The sequence below is a fragment of the Nymphalis io genome, chromosome 19 (genome assembly GCF_905147045.1).
Source record: "Nymphalis io chromosome 19, ilAglIoxx1.1, whole genome shotgun sequence".
In the NCBI taxonomy this organism is placed as follows: domain Eukaryota; kingdom Metazoa; phylum Arthropoda; class Insecta; order Lepidoptera; family Nymphalidae; genus Nymphalis; species Nymphalis io.
The window spans coordinates 5,852,693-5,879,796 of NC_065906.1; the positions used below are offsets into that span (position 1 = coordinate 5,852,693).

The 27,104-nt window shown below is 38.5% G+C and overlaps 1 protein-coding gene across 7 annotated transcripts in view; it reads right to left on the minus strand.

Annotated features, from left to right (window-relative positions):
- Window positions 1-27,104, minus strand: part of LOC126775942 (protein turtle homolog A-like) — a 113,109-nt gene that overhangs the window by 19,313 nt on the left and 66,692 nt on the right. For all 7 annotated transcript variants that reach the window (XR_007669921.1, XM_050498147.1, XM_050498152.1 and 4 more), the window contains 3 exons: window positions 26,795-26,940; window positions 24,985-25,135; window positions 5,934-6,064 (listed from right to left, as the gene is read on the minus strand). Coding sequence is in view for 6 of the 7 variants with exons in the window: in XM_050498147.1 (XP_050354104.1) it covers window positions 5,934-6,064; window positions 24,985-25,135; window positions 26,795-26,940 (428 nt within the window). In the remaining variant the exon portion in view is untranslated. The remainder of the gene's footprint in view (window positions 1-5,933; window positions 6,065-24,984; window positions 25,136-26,794; window positions 26,941-27,104) is intronic.

Consider the following 27,104-nt stretch of genomic DNA (forward strand, 5'->3'; position numbering starts at 1 on the left):
GCCTGATTTTGATGTCAGGCATCGTGTGGCCACATGAAGGTATTGTTGACGGCAGCGCACTACTATCATCGATCACGGAGTTGTCGGCAAAGAGTTTAGCCAGGAGAACGGCTTTCTCCTGCGGACTGTGAGCTAGCGATCCGTCCGGATTTCTGAGCGGTGGCAGCGAAGGTTGGCAGAAATTGTTTTGCACAGACTTGGTCAGACGCCAGAAGCTATGGGAGCCCCTAGGATGCGAAATAAGGTCATGACCAATCTGTCCAATGCGCTGTGCATCCGCTCTCGTGTATGCCTTCCTACAGGACTTGGAATTTTATTTAAATTATATATATTTTAAATGACATTACATTTTTTTAGCCTCATGGAGCAACATTAGTGCAATTATCGATGGGATGGGTCGTGTTCTTGTGTGGGATGCAACTTGCGTAGATACACTGGCAGTATCTCATATCAAGAATACATCTCGTAAAGCCAGTGCAACCGCTGAAGCTGCTCAAATACTCAAGCCCCGCAAATATTCACTTTTATCCAACGAATATGAATTTGTGGGGCTGGGTTTTAAAACATTAGGTCCATGGTCGTCTTATACAAAAAAATATATTAAAACTCTCTAAGAAACTGGTCCACAATTCTGGTGACCCAAGGCGCTTTTTTAGCCTCAAGGCTAAGTCTAGCGGTACAGAGAGACAATAGTGCTAGCCTCTTGGGTACAATGCCACAGGACAATTTATTAGACGGCATGTTTTTTCTATAAATTTGTAATGCGTATTTTGTTTTTTAATTTTAATTATATATATTATAAAAATGAGTGAACATAGCTTAAAAATAAATGAATAAATATTTTAAATGACTTGATTACATTGTAACAATTGTTGTATGATTGTTCAATAATTTTCGCTCAACGGAGTGTTATGTATGCCAATAAGTTAAGACATATATACCATAAAATATTTGCACTGAATGCGCAAAGGTGAATGACCTACTTCAGTCATCGCTCATGAGTTAACCCGACTTTTAGTTATCCGTAAAAATAATTGACAAGTTTTGTGCGCAAGTTACCCAACGAATTTAATATGAAATTATTTTAAATTCATTCAATAATCATAATAATAGTTTAATTTATTTGGAATTAAGCTAAATAATCTGCTAAAACTAGCCAAAAAAATAAGTATAATATTAAATTATACAAGTATTTATACGTTTAGTTCGAGTTTTTGGTAAGTGGTAACATATTTTCGCGAATCTACAAATTTAAACGTTGTTATAAAATGTGGATGTGGAAATAGTTATAATTTAGCTAATTAGTTTGTTTATGAAATAAGTTCTCAGCAAGCTAAGTATATTATTATTATTATTAATTGATATGTTGAATTTGTACTATATTTAAATTTATTTAATAGTATTGAATGTTATATTGTCATCATTATATTTATATTTATTTTAAAGTTTGTTTTTATTTTATTTTTTATTATTGTTTGTAATTAAACGTTTAACTATATAAATGTTGTAAGACCATGTTTAAAATTAATGATGTAATCTCTATTCTCAAGTAAGTAAGACTATAGTATATATTATCGATAATAAATGTCTAAAAACCTAGTTAAAATATATGTATTTTTCATATTTATTAAATTAAATGATATCAAATAACAAATATCCGTAACAGCCTGTGAATGTCCCACTGCTGGGCTAAAGGCCTCCTCTCCTCTTTTTTGAGGAGAAGGTTTGGAGCTTATTCCACCACGCTGCTCCAATGCGGGTTGGTAGAATTCACATGTGGCAGAATTTCAGTGAAATTAGACACATGCAGGTTTCCTCACGATGTTTTCCTTCACCGTAAAGCACGAGGTGAATTATAATCACAAATTAAGCACATGAAAATTCAGTGGTGCTTGCCCGGGTTTGAACCCACGATCATCGGTTAAGATACACGCGTTCTTACCACAGGGCCATCTCGGCTTTTAAATAACAAATATCACCGAATAAAAAATATCAAATAACCAAATAAATATAATTTCGTAACTAATTAAGTAGTTGTATATTTTTGTAATTTCTTATAGCAAATACCGATGCCCAAATAACGGGCAGTTTGATGTGCATGAATGCTACAGAAATAAAAAAAAGAAATATTGGGCAAGCTGTAATTACCTATAATCAAAATTGCAATTAATTTATTTGATATTTATTGGTTATATATCTATGTATTATTTTAAATTAATTTAAATTCTCTTGGTAGTTATATAATAAATAAATAAGATTTACGATTATTATAAAGTCTATAAATAAATAAAAACAGTTTGATGTCAGTTACATATATTAAAAAAGAGAAGTGGTGTTTTCAACGAATAAATGGAAAAAGTTTCAAACTTCGCATTCATTTTCCATGAATAAACGTTGTTTAATAGTCAGCGATAGAATGTTCTGACGTGTTTAATTTTACAAGTCTCAGGGTAGACGTAGCGTTTAAAGTTGTAAGTGTATCTTTAAGATTATTTAGTTGTTTGTTCTGATTTTATTTATACATAATGTATATTGTTTGATGTTTAAGTTTGCAATTTCACTTTATAATTTGTTTAATCGTATCTTTATAGTATATATATCTATATAGTTATTCGAATGGATAGATACAATTGGAAACTTGTTTCTTTATATGATTTTCCTCAAGTTTGAGTTGTATATAATCCTTAAAGTAGATTTTTTACTAACGGTTTTTTTAATTATTATAATCATTATATATATTTTCATACCTCCGTTGGGAGTTTTGTCTATTTAGTTTTAATTAACACTTTTTAATAGAAGTGAGTGAAATTTAGGAAGTAGAGAGCAGCTGTCGAGTGCATGACGGCACATGAGAGCATTATGCCTTTTGCCGTTACGACATACGAGTCAGTTTTACTCGCGCCAATATATATATATATATATATATATATATATATATATATATATATATATATATATATATATGACTAGCTGACCCGTGCCCACTTCGTTGGATGGTAAACATTTTTACTTGTGATCGATTGGCCGTACATTAATTAAATTGTCTCACGTATTTAATATTTTGAATTATCTCTTAAACTATGCAAACAAAAAACTAACTGTAAAAACGAATTTTATGTAAATAAAATTTCCTTGGTAATAAAGACATTTATTTCTAAATAAATTGTCAAGATGTATATGAAAAAAACCGTCTTATAGAAATATCACTCTAAAGATTACAATTCGGTGGCTTTTCCATACCTATGTCGTATTATCTCTTTAACCAATCGTCCAAATTATATGCAGTAAAAGGGAAAAATCTAAATTTGTTTTAAACACTTGAAGCGATAAGTTTACTTATTTTGATAAGAATTCAAAATTGTTGATAATATGACCAATAAAAATGACCTAACTCGTCAAATTATTTTTTTAATATAAAAAACTACTTTTTGTAGCTAAAATATAAAAGTTAGACATATGCTTTCATTGACTTTTTTGTAGGCATTATCAAGCTCCAGAACTTTTCTGTAGAACTCAATCATATATCTTCGACCGTTTTTTCTCCAACTTACTTTGCAAATCCCACTACCACGAAAACGTCTTTTCATTTTTCGGGTTAATATATAGCCTATAACACTCACAAATAATGTAGCTTTCTAAAAAGAAATTTTTGGTAAAAGAATTTTCAAAATCGCTTCAGTAGATCCAGAGATTACCCCCTTTTTTACGCTGGAAAAACGCATTACGCGTTTCCCACACGGGAACAGTGGGGGGGTATGTGGGGCTCGCCGATGTCCGAGGCGCTGAGTGCGCACCAAACAACGGAATACCCACTAAAAAACCAGCGGTACCCTTTCCGTCATAACGAGGAGCGCCACGGGATCGTTTGCGCATGCTATCGCGACGCTCTGACGGGCGGCCTGCGTGTGCAGGCCTAGGGGATTACTGAGAACCCCCTAGTCCCAGCGACGCCTATTACGGCGGAGGGAGAAGGTGCGCATAGCGCCTCATTCTTCTCCCCAGTCTTCTTCAGTGGAGCAGGTTTGCAGCGGCGTCCTCTTCCCCCTCCCGCTCCGTGGCCTCCTTCTGCGACATTACATTTTCACAGAAGGAAACCATTTCCGACCAACACTCATCGCTTCCGAGCATCGCGTTGATGATGCTCGGCAAGGAGAGGTCTCCACCGACAACTGCCGCCAGAGAAAGCCTCTGGGGCCCCCACGCGGCACACTCCGTCAGGGTGTGTTACGCCGTGTCGGTTGGCGCACCACACTCGTGGCAGGAAGGTGACATTTCCCGCCGTGCTATCTTGTGCAGGTACTTACCGAAGCAGCCGTGTCCGGTAAGTACCTGCGTCAACCTAAATGAGAGCGTGCCTCGTTTTCTTTTGACCCAGCGACTTAAGTGGGGACGTACCGCCTCCACTGTCGCCAGGCCCGCTGTAGGGGACCTCAGATTGTCCTCCCATCGGGCTATCAGGGCTTGCTGGGCTAGAGCCCTGACTCTGGACGGTCGCCGCGGTCTCTCGCCTCGGCCCGAGAGCGGTACACCTCTGCGAGCACCTTTGCCTGAAGTTCCCAGGGCGGATCGCCCACGAGGAGCGTCGCCGCTGTCCAAGACACCGTACGATAATCTCTTATCGCTTTTACCGCTATGACCCTCTGCGGCCTCTGCAGGAGGGCCCGGTTGTGAGCAGTGAGCGCATCGAAACATATCGGGGCACCGTACAGTGCCATCGACCTCACTACGCCAGCATAGAGGCGCCGACATAGCGATCCCGGTCCTCCCACGTTGGATAGGAGGTGACCCAAGGCGGCAGCTGTGTTGATGAGCTTCGGGCCGAGTTGCATGAAGTGCTGTCTGAAGCTCCATCGCCCGTCCAGGTTCAAGTCCAGATACTTCATCTGGGCCTGCACCTTGATCACCGTCCCGTGGACGGTGATACTCGCCCCCCGAAGAGGGCCTCTCCGTGGACCGTGGAAAAGGAGAGCCTCCGTTTAGGATATGTTCTTATATGTATTCAGCAAAATCTTCATAATTGTTCGCAATCCAGTCAAGAAATTCTTCAATTAAACTTTCAATTGAGTTTTTAACACCGTTCACGATATGAGAACTACTTTTAATGGCCTCATTTGTATTCGCATACTACCGCAAAACTTAAAACGAAAATTGTAGATTTCTCCAACGGTTCTTATTGCGGTCATTTGCACTTTGCGCAAAACTTCATGAGACCATTGCATGCGATCCCCGGCCACGTATAAATTGTTATTAGATTTTATATGGATACTTGTATTGCCGCAGTATATGTACTTGTTTATGGTATTATGTGAGAACCGAGATGGCCCAATAGTTAGTGCTCGTCGATTTAAATTAAAGCTTGCGGGTTCAAATCTTTGGCAAGATTTTGCAACTCTGAATTTGCATGGGCTTAAATTGTTTATTTATAATTTATCTTGTGCTAAGCGGTGACTCCGTAGAACGCCCTATCGTTCAAGGCAGAGTTGATGGTTTTAGACTTCGCGGTCGGACGCCTATGTGATGGACTGACCAAATCACATCTGCGGTGGGCGGACCATTGCGTAAGTATACTAGGATGAAAGCTGACAGGAAGAAACGGTGTAACATCTTGAAGAGAGTAACATCAGCCACTGTTTCATGACTACCACGATCACTCTGCCAAGAGCGTAAGCGTGCGGAAACCTGCATGTGTCGGATGAAAGCCGGCTGTAAAACCTGATAAATGGAATAATGTCATCCGATGGCCTTTACTTGTATCGTTCGAAGTGAAGCATAACACTACGGCTATATGCTTTCTCTATAATTACACTGGCTCACTTATCTTTCAAATCGGAACTTAGCTATACAACGCTCTGCTATTTGATGGTCAATTGATAAGTATTTGCTATGCAGGCCTGATTAATCCCTATCTTATATACATTTAAACTCTTACTTACATTGTGATACCAAGATATGCGATGTTCCTTTGGGTTTGCACGTACGGAACACTCGAAGTACACGTCGTCACCTTCTTTGATATCATGAGGATTGAGAGTGCTGCCTAGCGACAGTGACACTACAGGTGGATCTGAAACAATAATGAGAAATAAAAACTTTATTTAAAAAAAATGGTATGAAAACAGGCCGAGAGGTCAAGAGTTCACCTGCCAGTCTTTTGTTCTAAATTCGCCCTTTAGCTGCATTTAAGCTGTTTAGGATTATATTAACATATATTTATTGGCTACCACCCTCGTCATCGTCATTTTTCTGTACTTCTGGCAATTTGTCTGCAAAATTTCATGTTGATCGGTTAAGTAGTTACGATGTGAAAGCGTAACAAGCAAACTCACTTTCGCATTTATAATTTTAATAAGGATATGGCTATTTCTAATATAACCTGCATAATACTATGCTTACAATTGCCTATTTAGGCAAAATATGTGCTTATTATTTAGATGATATTCTGAGAAAAGTGTATACAATATAAAGTGGAATAACGTAAAGATTAAACTTAGTACTCTTCAGTTACCCTTAGCATTAAACTTATATAATATTTAATATATGAGATTTTAATCTTTTCATTTAAAATCACTTAATTTGCAAAATTTGAATCGTTTGAATATATTTTAATGTATTAGTCAATATTGAAGTTATGAATTATTACATTAATGTCAAAAAGTAAATTCTATTCAAGATTCTGTTTAAGCCATTAAAACTCGAAGGGACGTCTCCCCTTTAAGCGAACTTCAGATTGGAGTGAAATTCCATTATATGAAATTACTTAAGTAAAATTACGCCTTAGGTTTCAGATCTAATAACATTCAAAGGCTGCACGACATTTAAAATTAATACTTAAATGTATGATTTGGAGTAATTTTTATTTACAATACATTTGATTATGGAATCCGATGTTGGCTGTGATATAGATATATTTATATATAAAAGTTTGCGGTATAAAGGTATTTTGTATTACACGTTTCTTGTCCCTTGAAAAAGGACACACAAAAATAAAATGACGGTTAATACGTACGTAGCTTATATATCTTGAACAGCTGTTTGATCAAACATCTTTATGCATCATGTTTACCTAATCACCTCCAAACAACATCTGTAGGTGAATTCGTATATTTTGAAGTTTGAAGTAAAAGTAGTATTTTATTTTGTTCTAATTGGTGTTAAATAATTCAAAGTAGTTTAAAACGAAGTAGGTCAGATATACAGACTAATTAATAGACGACGGGTGACCGAAAACAGTGACAAATTGAGTCAATATTATAAGAAGATAAACCAAACAAGAAGTGGAGTAATGACTGGAACAGGAACTCTATGACTCAGTCTGCCACAAGACAAACGTATGGAGTAATTAAAAGGAGTGATTTACCACAAAAGACCGCCCTTATGTTATGATATGATATGCTACCTCTACAAAAGAGACGTCATTTATTTTATTTTGATTTTATTATCTTACATATTTTCAATGAAACAAGGGATAAATGAAGTCTAAATTAATAATGTCGAGTTATAATGTCTCAGAGAACAATGTCGTTCACGACTTTCAGGTGTAGTTATTGAAAATTTGCACTACAATAATAATACAAGATAATATCTACAAACATTAATTAATGCTTTTGCAAAATTGACTAAACATACGTATTATCCGCTAACTTTATCGAATAACCGACCACTATCGACTGATTTTCGATCAATCTGCATACTTGAACAGATGGAAAATCTCCTGTATATGCGGTTTCTACATCGTTACCATATTTAAGTTTCATTGTTTGAAATGTTCATTAGAATATATATGAAACTAGGCTATGTTCGGGCATGTTGAAAGTTTTAAACGCCGCTATTCATTTTGATGAAGTGCATTTATGAAAATTATCAAATTGCTGAAAATTACATAAATGTAATGTCGGGTGCAATTCTACCGCTTGTATGTCCACCAATCCGCATTGGAGCAGCGGGATGGAATAAGCTCCAAACCCTTACTTTAAAATATAAATAAAATATATCCTAAAGATTTATTTTTTATTATTGCTTTGTTTTATAAAATAGGTAGACGGAATTGATCACCACCGCTCATAGACATTAGCTCTGTAAGAAATATTAAACATTTCTTACATCGCCAATGCGCCACTATTCTTGAGAACTAAAATGTTATGTTATGTCCCTTGTATCTGTAGTGAAACTGGCTGACGAACCATTCAAACAATACTACAATATGTATGGTTGTTTGGCGGTAGAAAATCTTAAAGGATACCTACACAAATGGGTACGCAAAAAGTCCTACTACTAAGCTTTTTTTAAATACAGACACATATGATATAATAATTAAATTATTAAGGTTTGCAGCTCATTAACGGTGTAACTAAATTACACTTCTAGCATTGATAAAGCTTGTCTCTATGGTGATGGTGACCATTTATTATTAAATGGTCTATTTGATCTTTTGCTGTTTTAATATATACAAAAAATAACATCTTTAATGTTGAAGTTTAAATTACTTAAATAAAACGAGATGGTCCAGTGGTTAGAATTTATGTATTATAACCAAAGATTACGGGTTTGGGTTTAGGGTAAGCACCACTGAATTTACATGTGCTTAATTTGTCATCATAATTTATATTGTTCTTCGTGGTGAATCTACAACGTGAGCAAACCTGTATGTGTTTGCGAGGAGCCATTAATTCACTTACATCAAAGTCAACCCTCCTATAACGTCATCGTATAGTTTAATTCACTTTAAACAATTTCAAATAATAATGGCGTGTTGATACAATATCACAGAGCGAACGATTGCTAACCACGCGATGCGGTGACAGTCATTACCGGCCCACTGTAACATCTGGTTTGTTCAGGTGAAGAGAGTCTCAACCAGGCGTTGACGCTTTATTGGCCATTAAAGACCTATAACGACGTCGACCCGCGGCGTGAAAACGTCCTCCAAATAAACATTTACGATTTCTCCGTTAAATTGTTGCCAAAACGATTCAAGACGGGAGCGAAGCTATTCCACCCGCTCTAAATGCGTTACGGTTCGCCAAGCAGAAGTAAATAGAATTTATTTATATTCGGAAATTAATTTCCTTAGTCGTAATAGAGTCAGCGCGTTTCTTTGCTCATTTTGACGACTGTCCCATTAAAGAATTAAGTCATTTTGCGCGCTACGATGGTTTTGTATGCTTTGAACAATTATATAATTAGTGTATGTTTTCGTATTGAACATGAAAATGTTTCCTAATTGAATTTACTGTACCGAATTTTATAATTTAAATTGATTGCTAAGCGTTTAAATTTAAGAAAATTATTCATACAGGAAATTCGCATAACAATAAGTAAATACACACACAAATACATAGCTTTGATTTTTGAATTCGAAATATTCATCGAAAATATAAATTACATTTAAAAATAGAAAATGAAAATATGAATACAATTCAGAAGTCCATTTCATCATAGTATTTGTATATAAATTTTTGCAATACAAAAAAATCACCGCATTTACTAAAAGATATTTTTTTTTCGGAAAACAACTGTGAAATCTAATTGAATCCCCTTGAAAATGTTACTCGAATTTTGAAATGATTCGTTGGTCGAAATTAGTTTTCGGGCAAGCCTCGGTGTTGCTTTTCATATTAAGTACCCGACATATAACAAGGTTTTAATTACCGTTCACTAAACACTCCCACATAACCTTTAAAACTACTAGTTCTCTGAAATTTTGAACAGATTACATTGAAAATATGCTTAAAGATACTTGGTGGTACATTCATCACTTATTTTTCCGTTAAACTACACTTCTTAGTATTATAGTGTTCCGATTTGGAGGGAGAGTGAGCCAGTGTAACTACAGGCACAAGGTATAACTTCCTAGTCCCCAAGTATGGTGGCGCACTGGTTATGTAATGAATGGTTAATATATTTTTTTTTTTTTTATATTCGCCGGGAGGGCAAATGACTCTACTCCACCTGATGGTAAGTGGTAGTAGAGTCCAAACGCGACGACGGCCAGTACAGACGGGAAAAACGTTCTGCACTAGCTGCCTTCGCCTTGCCGGCCCGCAAGATGCCTCTTCACGCCTCGTTTGAAGGAACCCGGGTTGTAAGAGGAGGGGAACACGTGAGCTGGTAAGGAATTCCATTTTTTGGAAGTGCGACAAAGAAAGGAGTTGCCAAATTTCTTTGTTCGCGATGGAATTGATGTCACAGTTAGGCGGTGACATCGAGAACCAGCTCGCGTGGACTTAAGAAGGAAGGGGGAAGCAGGAATTAGAGAGAATAATTCCTCAGAGCACTCGCCGTGATACAGTCGATAGGAAGCGCTCAGTGCTGCTATCTCACGACGCAATTGTAAAGGTTCAAGGGTGTTTGTGTCCTTTAAGTCGCCAATAATGCGTACTGCACGTCGCTGCAACCGGTCCAAGGCCTCAAGTAGGTACTTAGCGGGGCCATCCCAAAGGTGCGAGCAATATTCCACGCAAGACCGTACCTGTGTTTTGTACAGCAGGCACAGTTGTTGTGGCGTGAAAAAGCGCCGCACCTTGTTCAGAACTCCGAGTTTCCGTGAAGCTATTTTTATAACAGCCTCGATGTAATCCCTTGGACTAAAGTCGCAACGAACGTCAATCCCCAGCATGGCAATTTTGCTTTGCATCACCAGCGGAGTACCACAGAGGGAGGGATGAGGGTAAAATGGTGACTTTTTCGCTGTGAGAGCGCATACCTGTGTTTTCTTGACATTAAACTCAACAAGATAATCAAAACCCCATTTGGCGATAAGCTCTAACGTCCTATCGAGTTCAATGACAAGATTCTCCCGCTTCTCCTCAGCTTCCGCCCGCCCAGCCACTGCGCGTCCGTGGTATCCACCATGCACTGTACTATCATCTGCATAGCAATGTATGTTCCCAAGAGAGAGCATATCATTGATATGCAAAAGAAAGAGTGTGGGAGATAGCACAGATCCCTGGGGGACCCCAGCATTCACTACATAGAATTGTGAAGCGCAACCATCAACTAAAACACGAAGGCTACGCTTGTGTAGGAAGCTGGCAATCCAGGTGCATAGCTGAGCAGGCAGACCATATGCCGGCAGCTTGGAGAGAAGACTTCTGTGCCAGACGCTGTCGAAAGCCTTGGAGATATCGAGGCTGACAGCCAACGATTCTCCATGCTTGTCGATAGCTTCACCCCAGAGGTGTGTTACGTACGCTAGAAGATCACCTGTGGACCGTTTTGGTCGAAACCCGTATTGACGATCATTAATTAAAGAGTGATCTTCTAGGTAATGGATCAGTTGGTTGTTTAAAATCCGTGCCATCACCTTACAAAGTACTGAAGTGATAGTTATTGGCCGATAATTTGCCGGGTCAGACCGATCCCCTTTTTTGGGAACCGCTTGCACATTAGCCCTTCTCCAAGCCTCCGGCACACATCCCGAAGAGAGAGAAAGTTGGAACAGGCGCGTTAACACAGGAGACAGCTCTGCTGCGCACTTCTTCAGCACTATGGCTGGTATTCCATCGGGACCGCTGGCTTTCCGTACATCAAGTGATTGCAGCTCCGCACGCACATCACGTTGCCTGATTTTAATGTCAGGCATCGTATGGCCACATGAAGGTATTGTAGGTGGCAGCGCACTATAATCATCGATGACGGAATTGTCGGCAAAGAGTTTAGCCAGGAGATCAGCTTGCTCTTGCGGACTGTGAGCTAGCGATCCGTCCGGATTTCTGAGCGGTGGCAGCGAAGGTTGGCAGAAATTGTTTTGCACAGACTTGGTCAGACGCCAGAAGCTACGGGAGCCCCTAGGATGCGAAACAAGGTCATGACCAATCTGTACAATGCGCTGTGCATCCGCTCTCGTGTATGCCTTTCTACAGGACTTGGAATTTTTATTATAGTTTGCTTTCAGTGAGTCAATGTTAGATGCCCCGCTAATGCAGCCGTTGATCCACTTGCGATATGCCGCCTGCTTAGATGATACAGCATCGGCACATTCACGAGTGAACCAACGGTTACGCGTACTCCTTCTGACGAGATCTGAGCTAGGAATGTAGTATTCCATTCCCAACATGATCTCGCCAGCAACAGCAGCGGCACCAGCTGTGGGGTCATTCCCACTGAAGCAACGTTCCTTCCAAGGGACCGACGCATAGTAATCGCGCATACCGTCCCAATCCGCCGACTTATAGTGCCAAACGCGACGTTTGCATACCGCTAGTGGCGGCAGCTTGGCCTGTGGCACTCTGGTAGATATAAGGCTGTGATCCGAAGAGCCAAGAGGACCCTGAACCACAACCTGATATTCCACCGGGTGAGAAGTCAGCAGAAGGTCCAGTAGAGAAGGTGCTTGCCCATCAATGTCTGGGATCCTGGTGGGCTGATCAACCAGTTGGGTCAAGTCATGTGTGAGAGCAAAAGCATGAGCAGTCCTTCCAGCATGGTCAGTTTTGAGGGATTTCAGCCATGATTCGTGGTGAGCATTAAAATCCCCCAAAAACACCAATTCCGCGTTAGGAAATTGCTCTTGCGCAGCATCTGCCACCCAACTAAGATGGTCAAATAATCGGCTTGTCTCCAAGTCACCATTGTGGGATCTGTAGAGCACACGTAGACTCGGCTCTGACGAACAAGGTCCACACGTACCACCAACATGGAGAAGGAGGGGTCCGCCAAGCAGCGCAGTCGGAGACAGCAAACATCCGTCCTGACGAACAAGCATACTCCGGCTTTCGCTTTGAAGAATTCTTCAAGCGTGTAGCCGGGATAATTAAGGTAGCTGGTATCGGTAGGACGGAGTATTTGTGTCTCCGTGAGAAACAACATTGCTGGCCGTGCTGTCTCGAGATGGTGGTGGACAGCGTTGGGGTTAGTGTGGAGTCCACGGATGTTAGAGAACTCGACCTCAAACAGCGAGGGTATGGTGGGGGTGTGCACCGCTGTACGACCGTTATTTCTATTTTGTTGCGCCATTTGGGAAAAATAAAATGGAAAAGAGACGTGAAGCGAGCGATGTATTGCCACGATAGGGATGGGCAAAGTGTGGAGGCGTGTTTCCCCAAGTGGTTGCCAAAAGGAAAAATACACTGACCCGCCGGACGGAATGGCTCCCGAACCCCCCCGGAAGTGGCGGCCGGGACCCCACCAACCGGTCACCAACCGGCACGACGGTCCACCCCGATATTATGCGTGGCCTGGTGGGGCAGCCTCACGAGCTGGTTAGGCACGCTCGGGCCCCTGTACTATGCCACGGGCGGTCAGCGGAACAGCCGTTTCTTCGGGTCTCCCTTTCCGGCAGGTCAATACAGTTTCCCCCGGCATTGGTTCAACAGCCGTCTCCATTGAACCAACACCCATCGCGGCAATACTCGCTCGGGCTCTGGCTGTCCTCTGGCTGACCTCGAAACGCGGCTGCAAGCCACTTCACGTGTTTTTCACCATGCGTACGGTGGTAACAAGCCAGGCGGATGTTTAACATCCTACCACCAGATTATAGATTCTTATTGTGCCAACGTTTTTGATTAGAGTTGTGACCACTTACTATCTGTAAGGTATTTATCAGACCGCCCGTACATTATAAATAAAAAATATAGAAATAAGTTTTGAAATTATATGCCTTTTTAATATCTTATTATGTGCAATAAAACAACAGACGCATACGCTACTAGTTCATTTTCATTTATCTGTTTATACAGCTTGAAAATTGCGAAATAAAGTAAGACTTTATAGCATTTTTATAGCGATGCAAATAAAAAAATATACATAAATAATTTAATTATTTAATTGTTCTTTTAATTCATCACTTTAAATTCTTTTAATTTGCGTAATTAAACGATTATATGCAGCTAACTAGCAAGCTGTTCTGACTTCGCAGGAGGTCAAATAAAGGTCAAAAGGGAACGTTATCTTGAAGGACTAATATACAAAGATAAAATCTCTATACCAACATTCATTTTTATTTATATAGATTAAATGATATGTTACTATATTGTATTTAAATGGTAATACCACTTTTAATATTAACGACGGGTTTTAATTTGATTTTTTTATTAGTGAAGTTTTAATACAGTCAGACATTCAATAATTTATTATCGTGCAAGAGTTAAAGTATATACCATATTATTTTAAAATCTTTTGTGATAAAAGTTCCATAGCAAATGCATAAGTATTTATATAATAACTTCTCTCTTTCTAGCATCAGTAATATGGAATTTGAAAGAAAAAGAAAAATCATTGCTTATGAATACAACCGCTGTACAATGTTACGTCATTTCTAATAAATTTGTGTATGTATGAGTGTATAAGCACAAAAGATGGGCTAATGTGTTTCTACAATTCTTGTGAACATGTGGATGTAATACAGAGGACAAATTAATCCTCAGTCTCTTCCGTGTAAACATTGTGTCGGGTAAGACAAGTCTACTAGTTTCTAACAAGTCCTCTGAAATGGATAAACTTTTCAGTTTACATTACAGTCTCAACTACATTAAAATTAGACTTTTGCTACGAAGATTTCATGTTTGTATATTTTAATATAAAAAATCTATCACTGCCTCGTCGATCTAAAATAAATACTTAAATTGCATTAATTCGATTTTAATGTTAGATAGAAAAAGACAAATTATTCTATATAGTGTTCACATAAATGCGTAAGTTAGGAACGACTAAATTAGTCGAAACTAATTTCGAACTTTGTAGTGAGTAAGCTGTTTGGACAGTGCCGTGGTGCATACGCTACTATTTGAAAGGATTAAGTGCAACACTTATTAAAAAAAAACTGAATTACGAATGGTTAATCATGCATATTATAAGTTATTGGACTATAAAATTATTTTGTTTAAGATTAGAAAAAATTTTATTAAATTATTTTCAAATGGGATTTATAAATTACAAATGAAATTTTAGGTGATAGGGCTTCACCTAAAATTTCATTTAGAGTAACGCCTATTCATCAATTATTCGTCTAAGGACATTATTTTAAATACATAATTGCGTTCCGATTTGAAGAAACATCTTAGATCCTATAGTAGGAGGTGCACTCTAAGAATGGTTTGTATTTCTTAGAGGGTTAATGTCAATAAGTGAATATAGCGGTCAATTGCTCATCAGCCACAATGTTGTAAATTAAAAAAAATATATATTTTCATCTAAGACAACACCAAAAAGCTAATTTTAATTAAAGATAAAAATGCAAAATGCAAGCTTGACATTGGAATATTAACGGTGTAAAATTTACGTTGAGCTGGCCTGGGCTAAATTACATAGAATTAATTTTCAACAAGTTTGCCGGTAGAGTTACGGTAAATACACTTTAAAAGCTACTTTAAAAACGGTTTTTGTTTACTAGGAAATAATGAAAAGCGCATGCTTGCATCAAAACATTATTTTGCTGATCCTTAAAAAAAGAACAATAAAATACAACTTTCGAAGATTACAAGTATGTTTATAATTTCATATAAACCTCTGATTACTATCTAATTAGTAGCTGTTTCGCGTGATTCCCACAATTACGATTATGCTCTATGCTCCACCCCAGTGGGTCTTAGCGTAAAGCTGTACATGTTCCTTAGAGGGTTTATATTTATATTGATATAGTCTATATATGTTATAATTTTTCTCAATATATTTTTCAAACCATACTGGTAGATTTCAAAATCATACAAACTTCAGTTGTATATGCGAGTAATTATATATACTGATATACATATATACCATCGATTGCCATAATAATTTGAATCGGAATAACTCGGACACTACAAAGTGCTACTTGTCACCCTGGCTATAAATTATATTGGTAATATTTTACGATATACACTCTATTAAATAAAATAAAGCAATAAGAACTCATTCATTCATCATTCAATAAACAGGCATTAGAAATAAATAACAGATGTGAGTTTGTATGTATGTTTGTGTGTACGTGGATTTTGCCTTGTTAGTTGATGTCAGGCCGTAGACCGGAAGTCCTGGGGTCAATTCCCAGGTCGGGCCGATAAAAAGTTATTGGGAGCCTGAAAGTTGGAAGTGTGTACACTCCCATTTTTTTTATATGCCCCGGGATGGCAAATGACTCTACTCCACCTGATGGTAAGTGGTAGTAGAGTCCAAACGCGACGACGGCCAGTACGGTCGGGAAGAATGTTCTGTACTAGCCGTCCCCGCCTTGCCGGCCCGCAAGATGCCTCTTCACGCCTCGTTTGAAGGAACCCGGGTTGTAAGAGGAGGGGAACACGTGAGCTGGTAAGGAATTCCATTTTTTGGTAGTGCGACAAAGAAAGGAGTTGCCAAATTTCTTTGTTCGCGATGGAATTGATGTCACAGTTAGGCGGTGACATCGAGAACCAGCTCGCGTGGACTTAAGAAGGAAGGGGGAAGCAGGAATTAGAGAGAATAATTCCTCAGAGCACTCGCCGTGATACAGTCGATAGGAAGCGCTCAGTGCTGCTATCTCACGACGCAATTGTAAAGGTTCAAGGGTGTTTGTGTCCTTTAAGTCGCCAATAATGCGTACTGCGCGTCGCTGCAACCGGTCCAAGGCCTCAAGTAGGTACTTAGCGGAGCCATCCCAAAGGTGCGAGCAATATTCCACGCAAGACCGTACCTGTGTTTTGTACAGCAGGCACAGTTGTTGTGGCGTGAAAAAGCGCCGCACCTTGTTCAGAACTCCGAGTTTCCGTGAAGCTATTTTTATAACAGCCTCGATGTAATCCCTTGGACTAAAGTCGCAACGAACGTCAATCCCCAGCATGGCGATTTTGCTTTGCATCACCAGCGGAGTACCACAGAGGGAGGGATGAGGGTAAAATGGTGACTTTTTCGCTGTGAGAGCGCATACCTGTGTTTTCTTGACATTAAACTCAACAAGATAATCAAAACCCCATTTGGCGATAAGCTCTAACGTCCTATCGAGTTCAATGACAAGATTCTCCCGCTTCTCCTCAGCTTCCGCCCGCCCAGCCACTGCGCGTCCGTGGTATCCACCATGCACTGTACTATCATCTGCATAGCAATGTATGTTCCCAAGAGAGAGCATATCATTGATATGCAAAAGAAAGAGTGTGGGAGATAGCACAGATCCCTGGGGGACCCCAGCATTCACTACATAGAATTGTGAAGCGCAACCATCAACTAAAACACGAAGGCTACGCTTGTGTAGGAAGCTGGCAATCCAGGTGCATAGCTGAGCAGGCAGACCATATGCCGCCAGCTTGGAGAGAAGATTTCTGTGCCAGACCCTGTCGAAAGCCTTGGAGATATCGAGGCTGATAGCCAACGATTCTCCATGCATGTCGATAGCTTCACCCCAGAGGTGTGTTACGTACGCTAGAAGATCACCTGTGGACCGTTTTGGTCGAAACCCGTACTGACGATCATTAATTAGACAGTGATATTCTAGGTAATGGATCAGTTGGTTGTTTAGAATCCGTTCATCACCTTACAAAGTACTGAGGTGATAGCTATTGGTCGATAATTTGCCGGGTCAGACGATCCCTTTAACATTAACGTTATAACGTTAACACAGGAGACAGCTCCGCCGCGCACTTCTTCAGCACAATGGCTGGTATTCCATCGGGACCGCTAGCTTTCCGTATATCAAGTGATTGCAGCTCCGCACACATATCACGTTGCCTGATTTTGATGTCAGGCATCGTGTGGCCACATGAAGGTATTGTTGGTGGCTGCGCACTACAATCATCGATCACAGAGTTGTCGGCAAAGAGTTTAGCCAGGAGGTCGGCTTTCTCCTGCGGACTGTGAGCTAGCGATCCGTCCGGATTTCTGAGCGATGGCAGCGAAGATTGCCAGAAATTGTTTTGCACAGACTTGATCAGACGCCAGAAGCTACGGGAGCCCCTAGGATGCGAAATAAGGTCATAAACAACCTGTACAATGCGCTGTGCATCCGCTCTCGTGTATGCCTTCCTACAGGACTTGGAATTTTTATTGTAGTTTGCTTTCAGTGAGTCAATGTTAGATGCCCCTCTAATGCAGCCGTTGATCCACGCGCGATATGCCGCCTGCTTAGATGATACAGCGTCGGCACATTCACGAGTGAACCAACGGTTACGCGTACCCCTATTGATGAGATCTGAGCTAGGAATGTAGTATTCCATTCCCAACATGATCTCGCCAGCAACAGCAGCGGCACCAGCTGTCGGGTCATTCCCACTGAAGCAACGTTCCTTCCAAGGGACCGACGCATAGTAATCGCGCATACCGTCCCAATCCGCCGACTTATAGTGCCAAACGCGACGTTTGCATACCGCTGATGGCGGCAGCTTGGCCTGTGGCACTTTGGTAGATATAAGGCCGTGATCCGAAGAACCAAGTGGAGCTTGAACCACAACCTGATATTCTACCGGGTGAGAAGTCAGCAGAAGGTCCAGTAGAGAAGGCGCTTGCCCATCAATGTCTGGGATCCTGGTGGGCTGATCAACCAGTTGGGTCAAGTCATGTGTGAGAGCAAAAGCATGAGTAGTTCTTCCAGCATGGTCAGTTTTGAGGGATTTCAACCATGATTCATGGTGAGCATTAAAATCCCCCAAAAACACCAATTCCGCGTTAGGAAACTGCTCTTGCGCAGCATCTGCCACCCGACTAAGATGGTCAAATAATCGGCTTGTCTCCAAGTCACCATTGTGGGATCTGTAGAGGCACACGTAGACTAGACAATGACGAACCAGGTCCACACGTACCACCAACATGGAGAAGGAGGGGTCCTCCAAGCAGCGCAATCGGTGACAACAAACACCCGCCCTTACGAACAAGCATACTCCGGCTTTCGCTTTAAAAGATTCTTCAAGCATGAAGACGGGATAGTTAAGGTAGATGGTGTCGGCAGGGCGGAGTATTTGCGTCTCCGTGAGAAACAACATTGCTGGCCGTGCTGTCTCGAGATAGTGGTGGATGGTTGAGGTTAACGTGGAGTCCTCGGATGTTAGAGAACTTGACCTCAAACAGCGTGGGTATGGTGGGGGTGTGCACCGCTGAACGACCGTTATTTCTTAGTCGCACTACCATTTGGAAAAATAAGGAAAAGAGACGTGAAGCGAGCGACCTATTGCCACGATAGGGATGGGCAAAGTATGGAGGCGTGTTTGCCCAAATGTTTGTCAAAAGGGAAAATATACTGATCCGCCGGACGGAAGGGCCCCCGAACCCCCCCGGAAGTGTCCGCCGGGACCCCACCTTCCGGTCAGCAACCGGCACGACGGTCCACCCCGAGATTATGCGTGACCTGGTGGGGCAGCCTCGCGAGCTGGTTAGGCACACTCGGGCCCCCTGTACTATGCCACGGGCGGCCAGCGGAACAGCCGTTTCTTCAGGTCTCCCTGTCCGGCAGGTCCCCCCGGAATTGGTTCAACAGCCGTCTCCATTGGACCAACACCCATCGCGGCAATACTCGCTCGGGCACTGGCTGTACGCTGGCTGACCTCGAAACGCGGCTGCAAGCCACTTCACGAGTTTTTCACCATGCGTACGGTGGTAACAAGCCAGGCGGATGTTAGCATCCTACCACCAGATGAGCAGATGGTCGCTCAGATATCCCATATCTCGGAAAGCACGTAAAGCCATTGGTTCTGCGCCTGAACTCTTTCCGGTCGTGTCGGATTCCCGTCCCATCGGATTATGAGAGTAAGGAAAGAGAGAGTGCACTTGTGTTTGCGCACACACTTGTGCACTATAATATCTCCTGCGTAGTTGGCTAATCACTCTCGAGATTGGCTGCACTTGAAGACATTATTACGTGGTGTTATAAATGTTTATGGAAACAATAACCACTTAAAATCTACCTATACCTACTCCAGTCATTGGATTTCAATAATCACAGCTTATATTGTAGATTATGCCAATTATTATTCCACCGAAAATGTCGAGCACGCGCGCGTGACATTCCATCTGTTTAATATAACTTTTATAATATCGCTCTCTCGTCACTTGCCAATGTTGTACAAAAAAATATTAAACAACTTTTTGAAGCACCGTCAGAAATATAAAACGCGTCACACACGATGACCATTTTTTATTATTTTATTATTAAAGAAATGACAATTTAACGGAACATTTAACAATAATTATTGTATTGAAATGAAAACAATAGAACTGTAATTGCGGATTGCAATCCGGGTAAGCGATACTTTCATGTAATTAATTTTTTTTTTTCGTTTTTCATCTTGAGCTCGGTGATGATTGATAGCACCATGAATAACCCTGCATGTCAGGTCTAAATCTACCAAGCTTGGTGGCGAAACATAAGCGATCCAAGTCTTCTCTTTAAGAGCACTGCAAAATTTATTGGCTCTACTTTACTTTATGAGAAGCTAAATATTTGCTAGTACTTTTCGATTTAATGGAATTCCCTACCGGTAGCTCTTGACAGCACTCGTAAAATTTTATTTAATTATTTTTATATTATTTTTGATCAAATAAATTCCATTAACGTATTCATAAATAATTGAATAATGTAAGCTAATGGATTATGTGTGAGGAATACACTATTAACATTATTACAGGAACGTATTTTCAAAAATATATACAATGAGAAATTAATTAACAAATACAGACTGGCTGAATTGGTATCTTAAAGTGTTAAGGTATATTATTTGTCAAAGATACGACACTGAATAACTTTGGTTAGCCTAGTTATCTAACCAAGATCAATTACTGACAGACGAATCCAATTAACAAATCCCCTAGATATAGATATGAACCTACATAAACAATTATGGTATTGCGTTGTTTGGTATGCAATTATTATTTATTTTCCTTAAAATTTTCAATGATTTCTGTCTATAATGTCTGGATATTTTTTGAAAGAATTTGCTTTTAAAAGTAAGCAAAGAGCTGATGTGGTCTAGTATATAGAACACGTGAATTTTAACCAATGATTGCAGGTTCAAATCCAAATCACTAGAGTAAAACATCGTGAGAAAACCGGCATGAGTTGCATGAAAATCATTCACATATGTATCCATCATCATTGGAGAAGAGTTGTATATAAGGAAAAAGGCCTTAGCCCAGCTGTGGGATATTTCCAGTTAGCTTACTTTACCTTTAGAATACAACTCCTTTATCTAGTATTGTATAATATCTGCTATATAATGTAGGTCCATAGTATATATTATCCAAATCCTACTTTGGCGTTGGTTTCATCCTTTTAGCTTATGACCGAAGAGAGTGGTCATAATTTACCCCTATTGCGCGATAACTCCTCCCTTCGTTTCGGGTTTTTTTCTTTTGCAAATACAGTTTGTATTATCATAATGCGCAGAACCTTTTCAAAAATTTTTATCCTTTTAGATATTCTTAGATTTTCGCAAATTTCACTTGGACTATTGGTCAGTACTTTACTAACTGCGTCTACTTCAAGCCTCATATTCGGCATTATTTTATTAACATTTTTTCTCTTTGTATTATTAAATATCTGAAAACAAATGCGAACGGATACATGATTTTTTTATCCAAATATTATAATAATTTTTAAGCTTTATTTAATACATCTAAAGTATAATATTTTCATCAGACAGAAAAACTCAATAAAATTTTTATTGGCCTAACCTGGACGTAAGGATCGACTTAGGCATAAGCTAGTCACAGCTAACGAGGTGCTAGCATTACTAGTGCTTACATAATCAAGATTATATTGATCTGATTATCTTATAATATATGAAACAAATGCTTGTTTTTGCACCCATTTTTCGAATTCGTGCATTGTGTATCCGATTAAGTTGTAACTTTACACATTTTTTGTTGGCACGTATAGGTGACTGGCTTAGTACCATCACTAGGTTGACCGTGTGACGTATCGAATATTTGCTATGGCAATGACATGACATGGCAATATTTCGTGAGCGTTAGTTATGAATAAAATAAAATTTATTTCAAGTCATCAATCGTCTATAACAATCTATCTCAACGTGAAAAGTAAAAACGAACAAAGTCACGGCCTCTATGTTAATATTATATTTATAAAATACATAAATACTATGATTTTTAGCTTTGATCTTAAAATCAGTAAGGCGTAAATAATTTCATCATACAAAATAAAGCAAATAGTATAAGATGAAGGGAAGTCGTATGGAAGACAAATTTAATTAAGGTACATAGAGAATGTTTCAGTTTATTGTTACGACCATAATTGTACGCATTTCCTTTATGTTTAACAAGTCCCAAGAATCTTGGTATGAACATTTTCTAACAATGCCCCTGAAAAGAAAGGAGAATTATCAATGGTGTATGCAGTGAATCCATTGCTTATTATAAAAAATTTCTTTTCACGCCTGTCCGCATGTTAGCTCACTTCATTTTAGCTATACGATAGTTTTATGCGATTTTCGCTATAGTTAAGGTAATTGCTTCCGCTTTCAATTTACAAAATCGCCACATTATATTTAGTTCAAATAGATATATACATCTATCATACAATAGATATATACAAGCCGAGATGGCCTAGTGGTTAGAACTCGTGAATCTTAACCGATGGTCGTGGGTTCAAACCCAGGTAAGCACCACCGAATTTTCATGTGCTTAATTTGTGATTATGATTCATCTCGTGCTTTACGGTGAAGGAAAACATCGTGAAGAAACCTGCATGTGTCTAATTTCACTGAAATTCTGCCTCATGTGTATTCTACCAACCCGCATTGGAGCAGCCTGATGGAATAAGCTCCAAACTTTCTCCTAAAAAAGAGGAGAGGAGGCCTTTAGCCCAGCAATGGGACATTCAAAGGCTGTTACGGTCGCTGATTGGTAGTGCCTTTCAATAATGTATAACGTGACTGTATGACGTAAATAAATAAAAAAAAAATCGTTTCGTTATACAGTCGTCGCATTTTAATTTGAAAAAATTGTCATCTGATTTTGTTAATTCTTATTGATTCCGTAGGCTATTCGTGCAGGATACTCCTATTTTAAATTGAAAAAGATCCACCTTTATGGGTATGAATGAAACGAATTTTGTATTGTTGTTATTAAATTTAAAATTGGACCGCAAATATGTTGTTTAAAAACCAATATTTAATTCATCACTGATATTAAATGACTTTTCTCACCATCTTCCCTGAGGAAAATTTATCTTTTTTCCTTATCAATAATTTTATGTACAGTGTCTGTTTTATCTCAAATGTCGGGACGCCCAAATTTTTTTATCTTTATTTTGACATGCTTTGGCAACTAGACACTTTCGAATGAAGAGAAATATTACAAAATGTATCAAACGCTTGATTTGTGATTATTAAATTAGTTTTTACTTTGTATTTTTTTTTTAAATTGTTTGAAAGTTTAAGTAATTCTCTAAGTATTGTCGTAATGGTTTTATTGAGATATAAAAAAATAATGTATAACGAAAATTCTAGCACGGGTGGTATGAATTCGGGATTTATCCACGGGAACGTTTTATTGAAATTGCCCTAAATTAAAAGTATAAGTTAATATTGATATTACTACAATTGCTCACTTTATTTTAGTTGCATTGGATTGACCCGAAGTGCTTATTTCTTGGTTTTATCTGGGGAACACGGAAGACGACTTTATCTTAGCGAAATATAATAAATAATTTCCTGTCCTTGAGTATAATCACAAGTTATTACACAAAAGTTTCATTTTAATCGATTCATTACAGCATACAAAAAATAATTATACGCACATATATAAATAAAAATACTAGTTTATTTATGTAGCGTGAAGATTATATAAATACATGACATTAATATGACTGGAACATGAACGGTTTAAAGCCATACAAATTTTATCGTTTAATTTAATTAACAAAATCTAAGAACTTGTAACTTGCTTCTTAACGGCCTTATTCTAAGTATGACTTGAAGTTGGCTTATAAACAACGCGTTTATATATCGTGTATAAATGCAGGGTGTTAAGTAGCTATGATAATTAAACTTAACAATGTTAGAGATGTGCAAACAGGTTGAGTTTAACTTTGTTATTGCTTATTTTGTAGCAATATCCATTTAGGGAATGTCTCGTGATATTAAGAAGTGGAGAAAACTGCGTCGTAGCCGTTTGTCTCGACAAACAGGTGGGCCGAACAAATTGGGTCGAGTCTTGTATTACGTATTTTGTTAGAAAATGTTCATGACATTTCATATTTGGTGTGGGAAAAAAATATATTACTGGAAATGATGTTAGTGATGTATTTACGTGAATGTCAGTTGATTTTCTTATGTCAGACGTTTTATTCCGTAGGAGGGACCCGCTTACTTTTGTACATATTAGAATTTACTTATTGGAAGAAATTATTTGAATACACAGAGTTTTAAATGTTAAGACAATTTTTAGTTTTACAACAGGATTCTATAAAAACAGTTGTGAAATAAAAAAAAGTTAAGGAACGATTACATATCAAATCTATACAAATAAATAAAATTATGTGTTTATCTGTGATTTTTAAATAAATATCTCTTTTTAAGTTAGACAGTATTTTGGGTAGTGTATTCGGTGTACATAAGCCTATTTGCGTACCGGCCATTTTAATAAGTTGTATATTTTATGTTTATTTTATGCCATGATTTCAGCCACTTACTGAATTCCATACTGGCGAAGCCGCGGCTTTTACTTTTTCTAGTTTTGTAATTACCATTTTCATTTTAAAAATGTTTATTTTTTAACCAAACGCGTTAAGATCCATATTTCATGTTTCTATTTTAAAATGTCAAATCTATGCAATCAATGTTACTCTCCATCTCTCCTCACCATTTAATTAGCAATACCTTATCAGCGTATGCTTGCGCTATAAAAGAAACATATTATGTGAACTTTATACTTTTCATTTACATAAATATTTAAATTGGTATATACTTTGCCGAAACATTTTACACTTTTTTTAATTTACCTAATTTGTAACATGTACGTAATAAATAACAATAACGAGTCTGTCTGTCTTATTTTATAAATTATATTCAAATATACAAACTAGAAACATGTATAACAGAAGTAACATTCAGGTTCGGAGAATTCGTTTAATCAAATTGTAATATAAATACTCACATACAACATCCAACTTGAAGGAATCTTCAATGCTCTGTCCGGGCAAGGCGTTGTTGTCCGCCTGGCATTTAATTTGCACGCCGTCGTCGTCAGGCAGAGGCATGAATTGGAGGGAACTGCTTACCCATGTGTCGTTCATAGCATCTGTTATCTAAAAATTACACGACTTTGTTATATAGTTGTTGTTATCCTTTATATACTTTGTCCCAAGAATCGAAACTGAGATTTAACATTGATAAGTTAAATCTCAGAATATGTTAAATCTCAGTTTCGAAAACGTCAGAACGTTTTTGCCAACGTTTCATATGATTATTCGATTTTTTGATTAACATTGTGTGTAAGTAAAAAAGACGATGTTTTTTTTCGATGTTTCAATAGAGGTTAAAATAACTCTTTTGTTTTTATTTAAAATAAATAGAGTTGCTTAAATAAATATCTCGGCTTGTCGTTTCAGTATGCATAAGTAAACAATATATGATTTCGATGGATTTCAAATAAAGTACCTTTTTTATTTATTTTTTATTTGTTTAGTATTTGTAGTTTGCTGTTTTCCTTGCTGTCAAATAATTTGGTAAATATTTGTGTGTCCATAGTGTATTTAATTACATACTTTTTTTTTAAATATAGAATAGGAAGGTGGACGAGCAAATGGGCCCCTTGATGGTAAGTGGTCACCAACGCCCATACACATTGGCATTGTAAAAAATTTTAACCATCGTTTACATCACCAATGCGCCACCAACCTTGGGAACTAAAATGTTATATCCCTTGTGCCTGTAATTACACTGGCTCACTCACCCTTCAAACCGGAACACAACAAAGTCGTTCATAAGCATTTTATATTACGTAATAACTATATAAGATTTGTAGTAGTTAGGCAGTTTTTTTATAGTATACAACTAACATAAAAATATATGTTTTTTTATTTAAGTGGGGTAAACGGTTAACGGTGACTACTACCGCCTACTACTCTACGCCTACTACTAGTTCTAGTCCTAGTGTCCATGACACGTGGACACCTGGAACGAGTTCGGGGGCTGGCGTTGCCGAAAATGTTAGTCAAATGTATAAAATTGTTGCCATAATCAATATTGTTGTTTTAGAGAATAATAAAAGTAACAACGTTAAAAAAATCGCTAGATAAGAAAAAGAATAAATAAAATAGCAACTGTTATTTTTATAGTTAAATCTGTGCAACTGTCATAATGTACAAATGATAAACCATTACTTTCAATTTAAATATTAATGAATAATAATGTTCTCCAGACTGATTTCAGCCACGGCGGCCAATCTCAAGAAAGATTAGCCAACTACGCAGGAGATATTATAGTGCACAAGTATGTGCGCAAACACAGGTGCGCTCTTTATTCCTTAACTCTCAATCGGACACGACCGGAAAGAGTTCAGGCGCAGGACCAACGGCTTTACGTGCTTTCCGAGGCACGGGAGTATATATACACTTCCAACTTCCAGACTCCGGGTTGTTACTTAGAATTTTCTGAAAGAAAAACCCAATAAATTTTTTTGGCCTGACCTGGGAATTGAACCCAGGACCACCGGGTCTGCGGCCTTACATCAAGCGACTGGACCAACGAAAAAGTCGGTAAAAATGCAATAAAAAGTTATTGGATATTTCTGTAAGCTTAAATACGTATATAGTGAATTAAAAAATGTATCAAATTTAGACAGGACATCAGAGCCCACTACTACTCTTACGCTACTTAGGGTGTATTTCAATTAAAAAAAAAAACATTAGAAGTCGTTTACACAAAATAAACAACGTAGATAACGCTAATGAAAATAAACTCACTTTTCCCCTCTTAAATTTCCTATTGTCCTTGAACCAGGTCAGCTGAGCCGGGGGGCGGCTCCCCTCTGACACACACGATAAGCTGACGTCCCGCTCAGAAGATAACGTCACAGGCTTGTTCTGTATCTGGACTAACGTGGGTTTCACTGTAACAAATGTGTTTCGATTTTGTTTTGTATTTTGCAAACATTTTAGCGAATAATATAATATACAATAGCATTTATGTAGAATGTAGCAATATTAATCTCTATATGCTACGCTTGCGTAAGTTGTCAAAACTAGATTCAATTCGTACTATCCGTGTGTAACC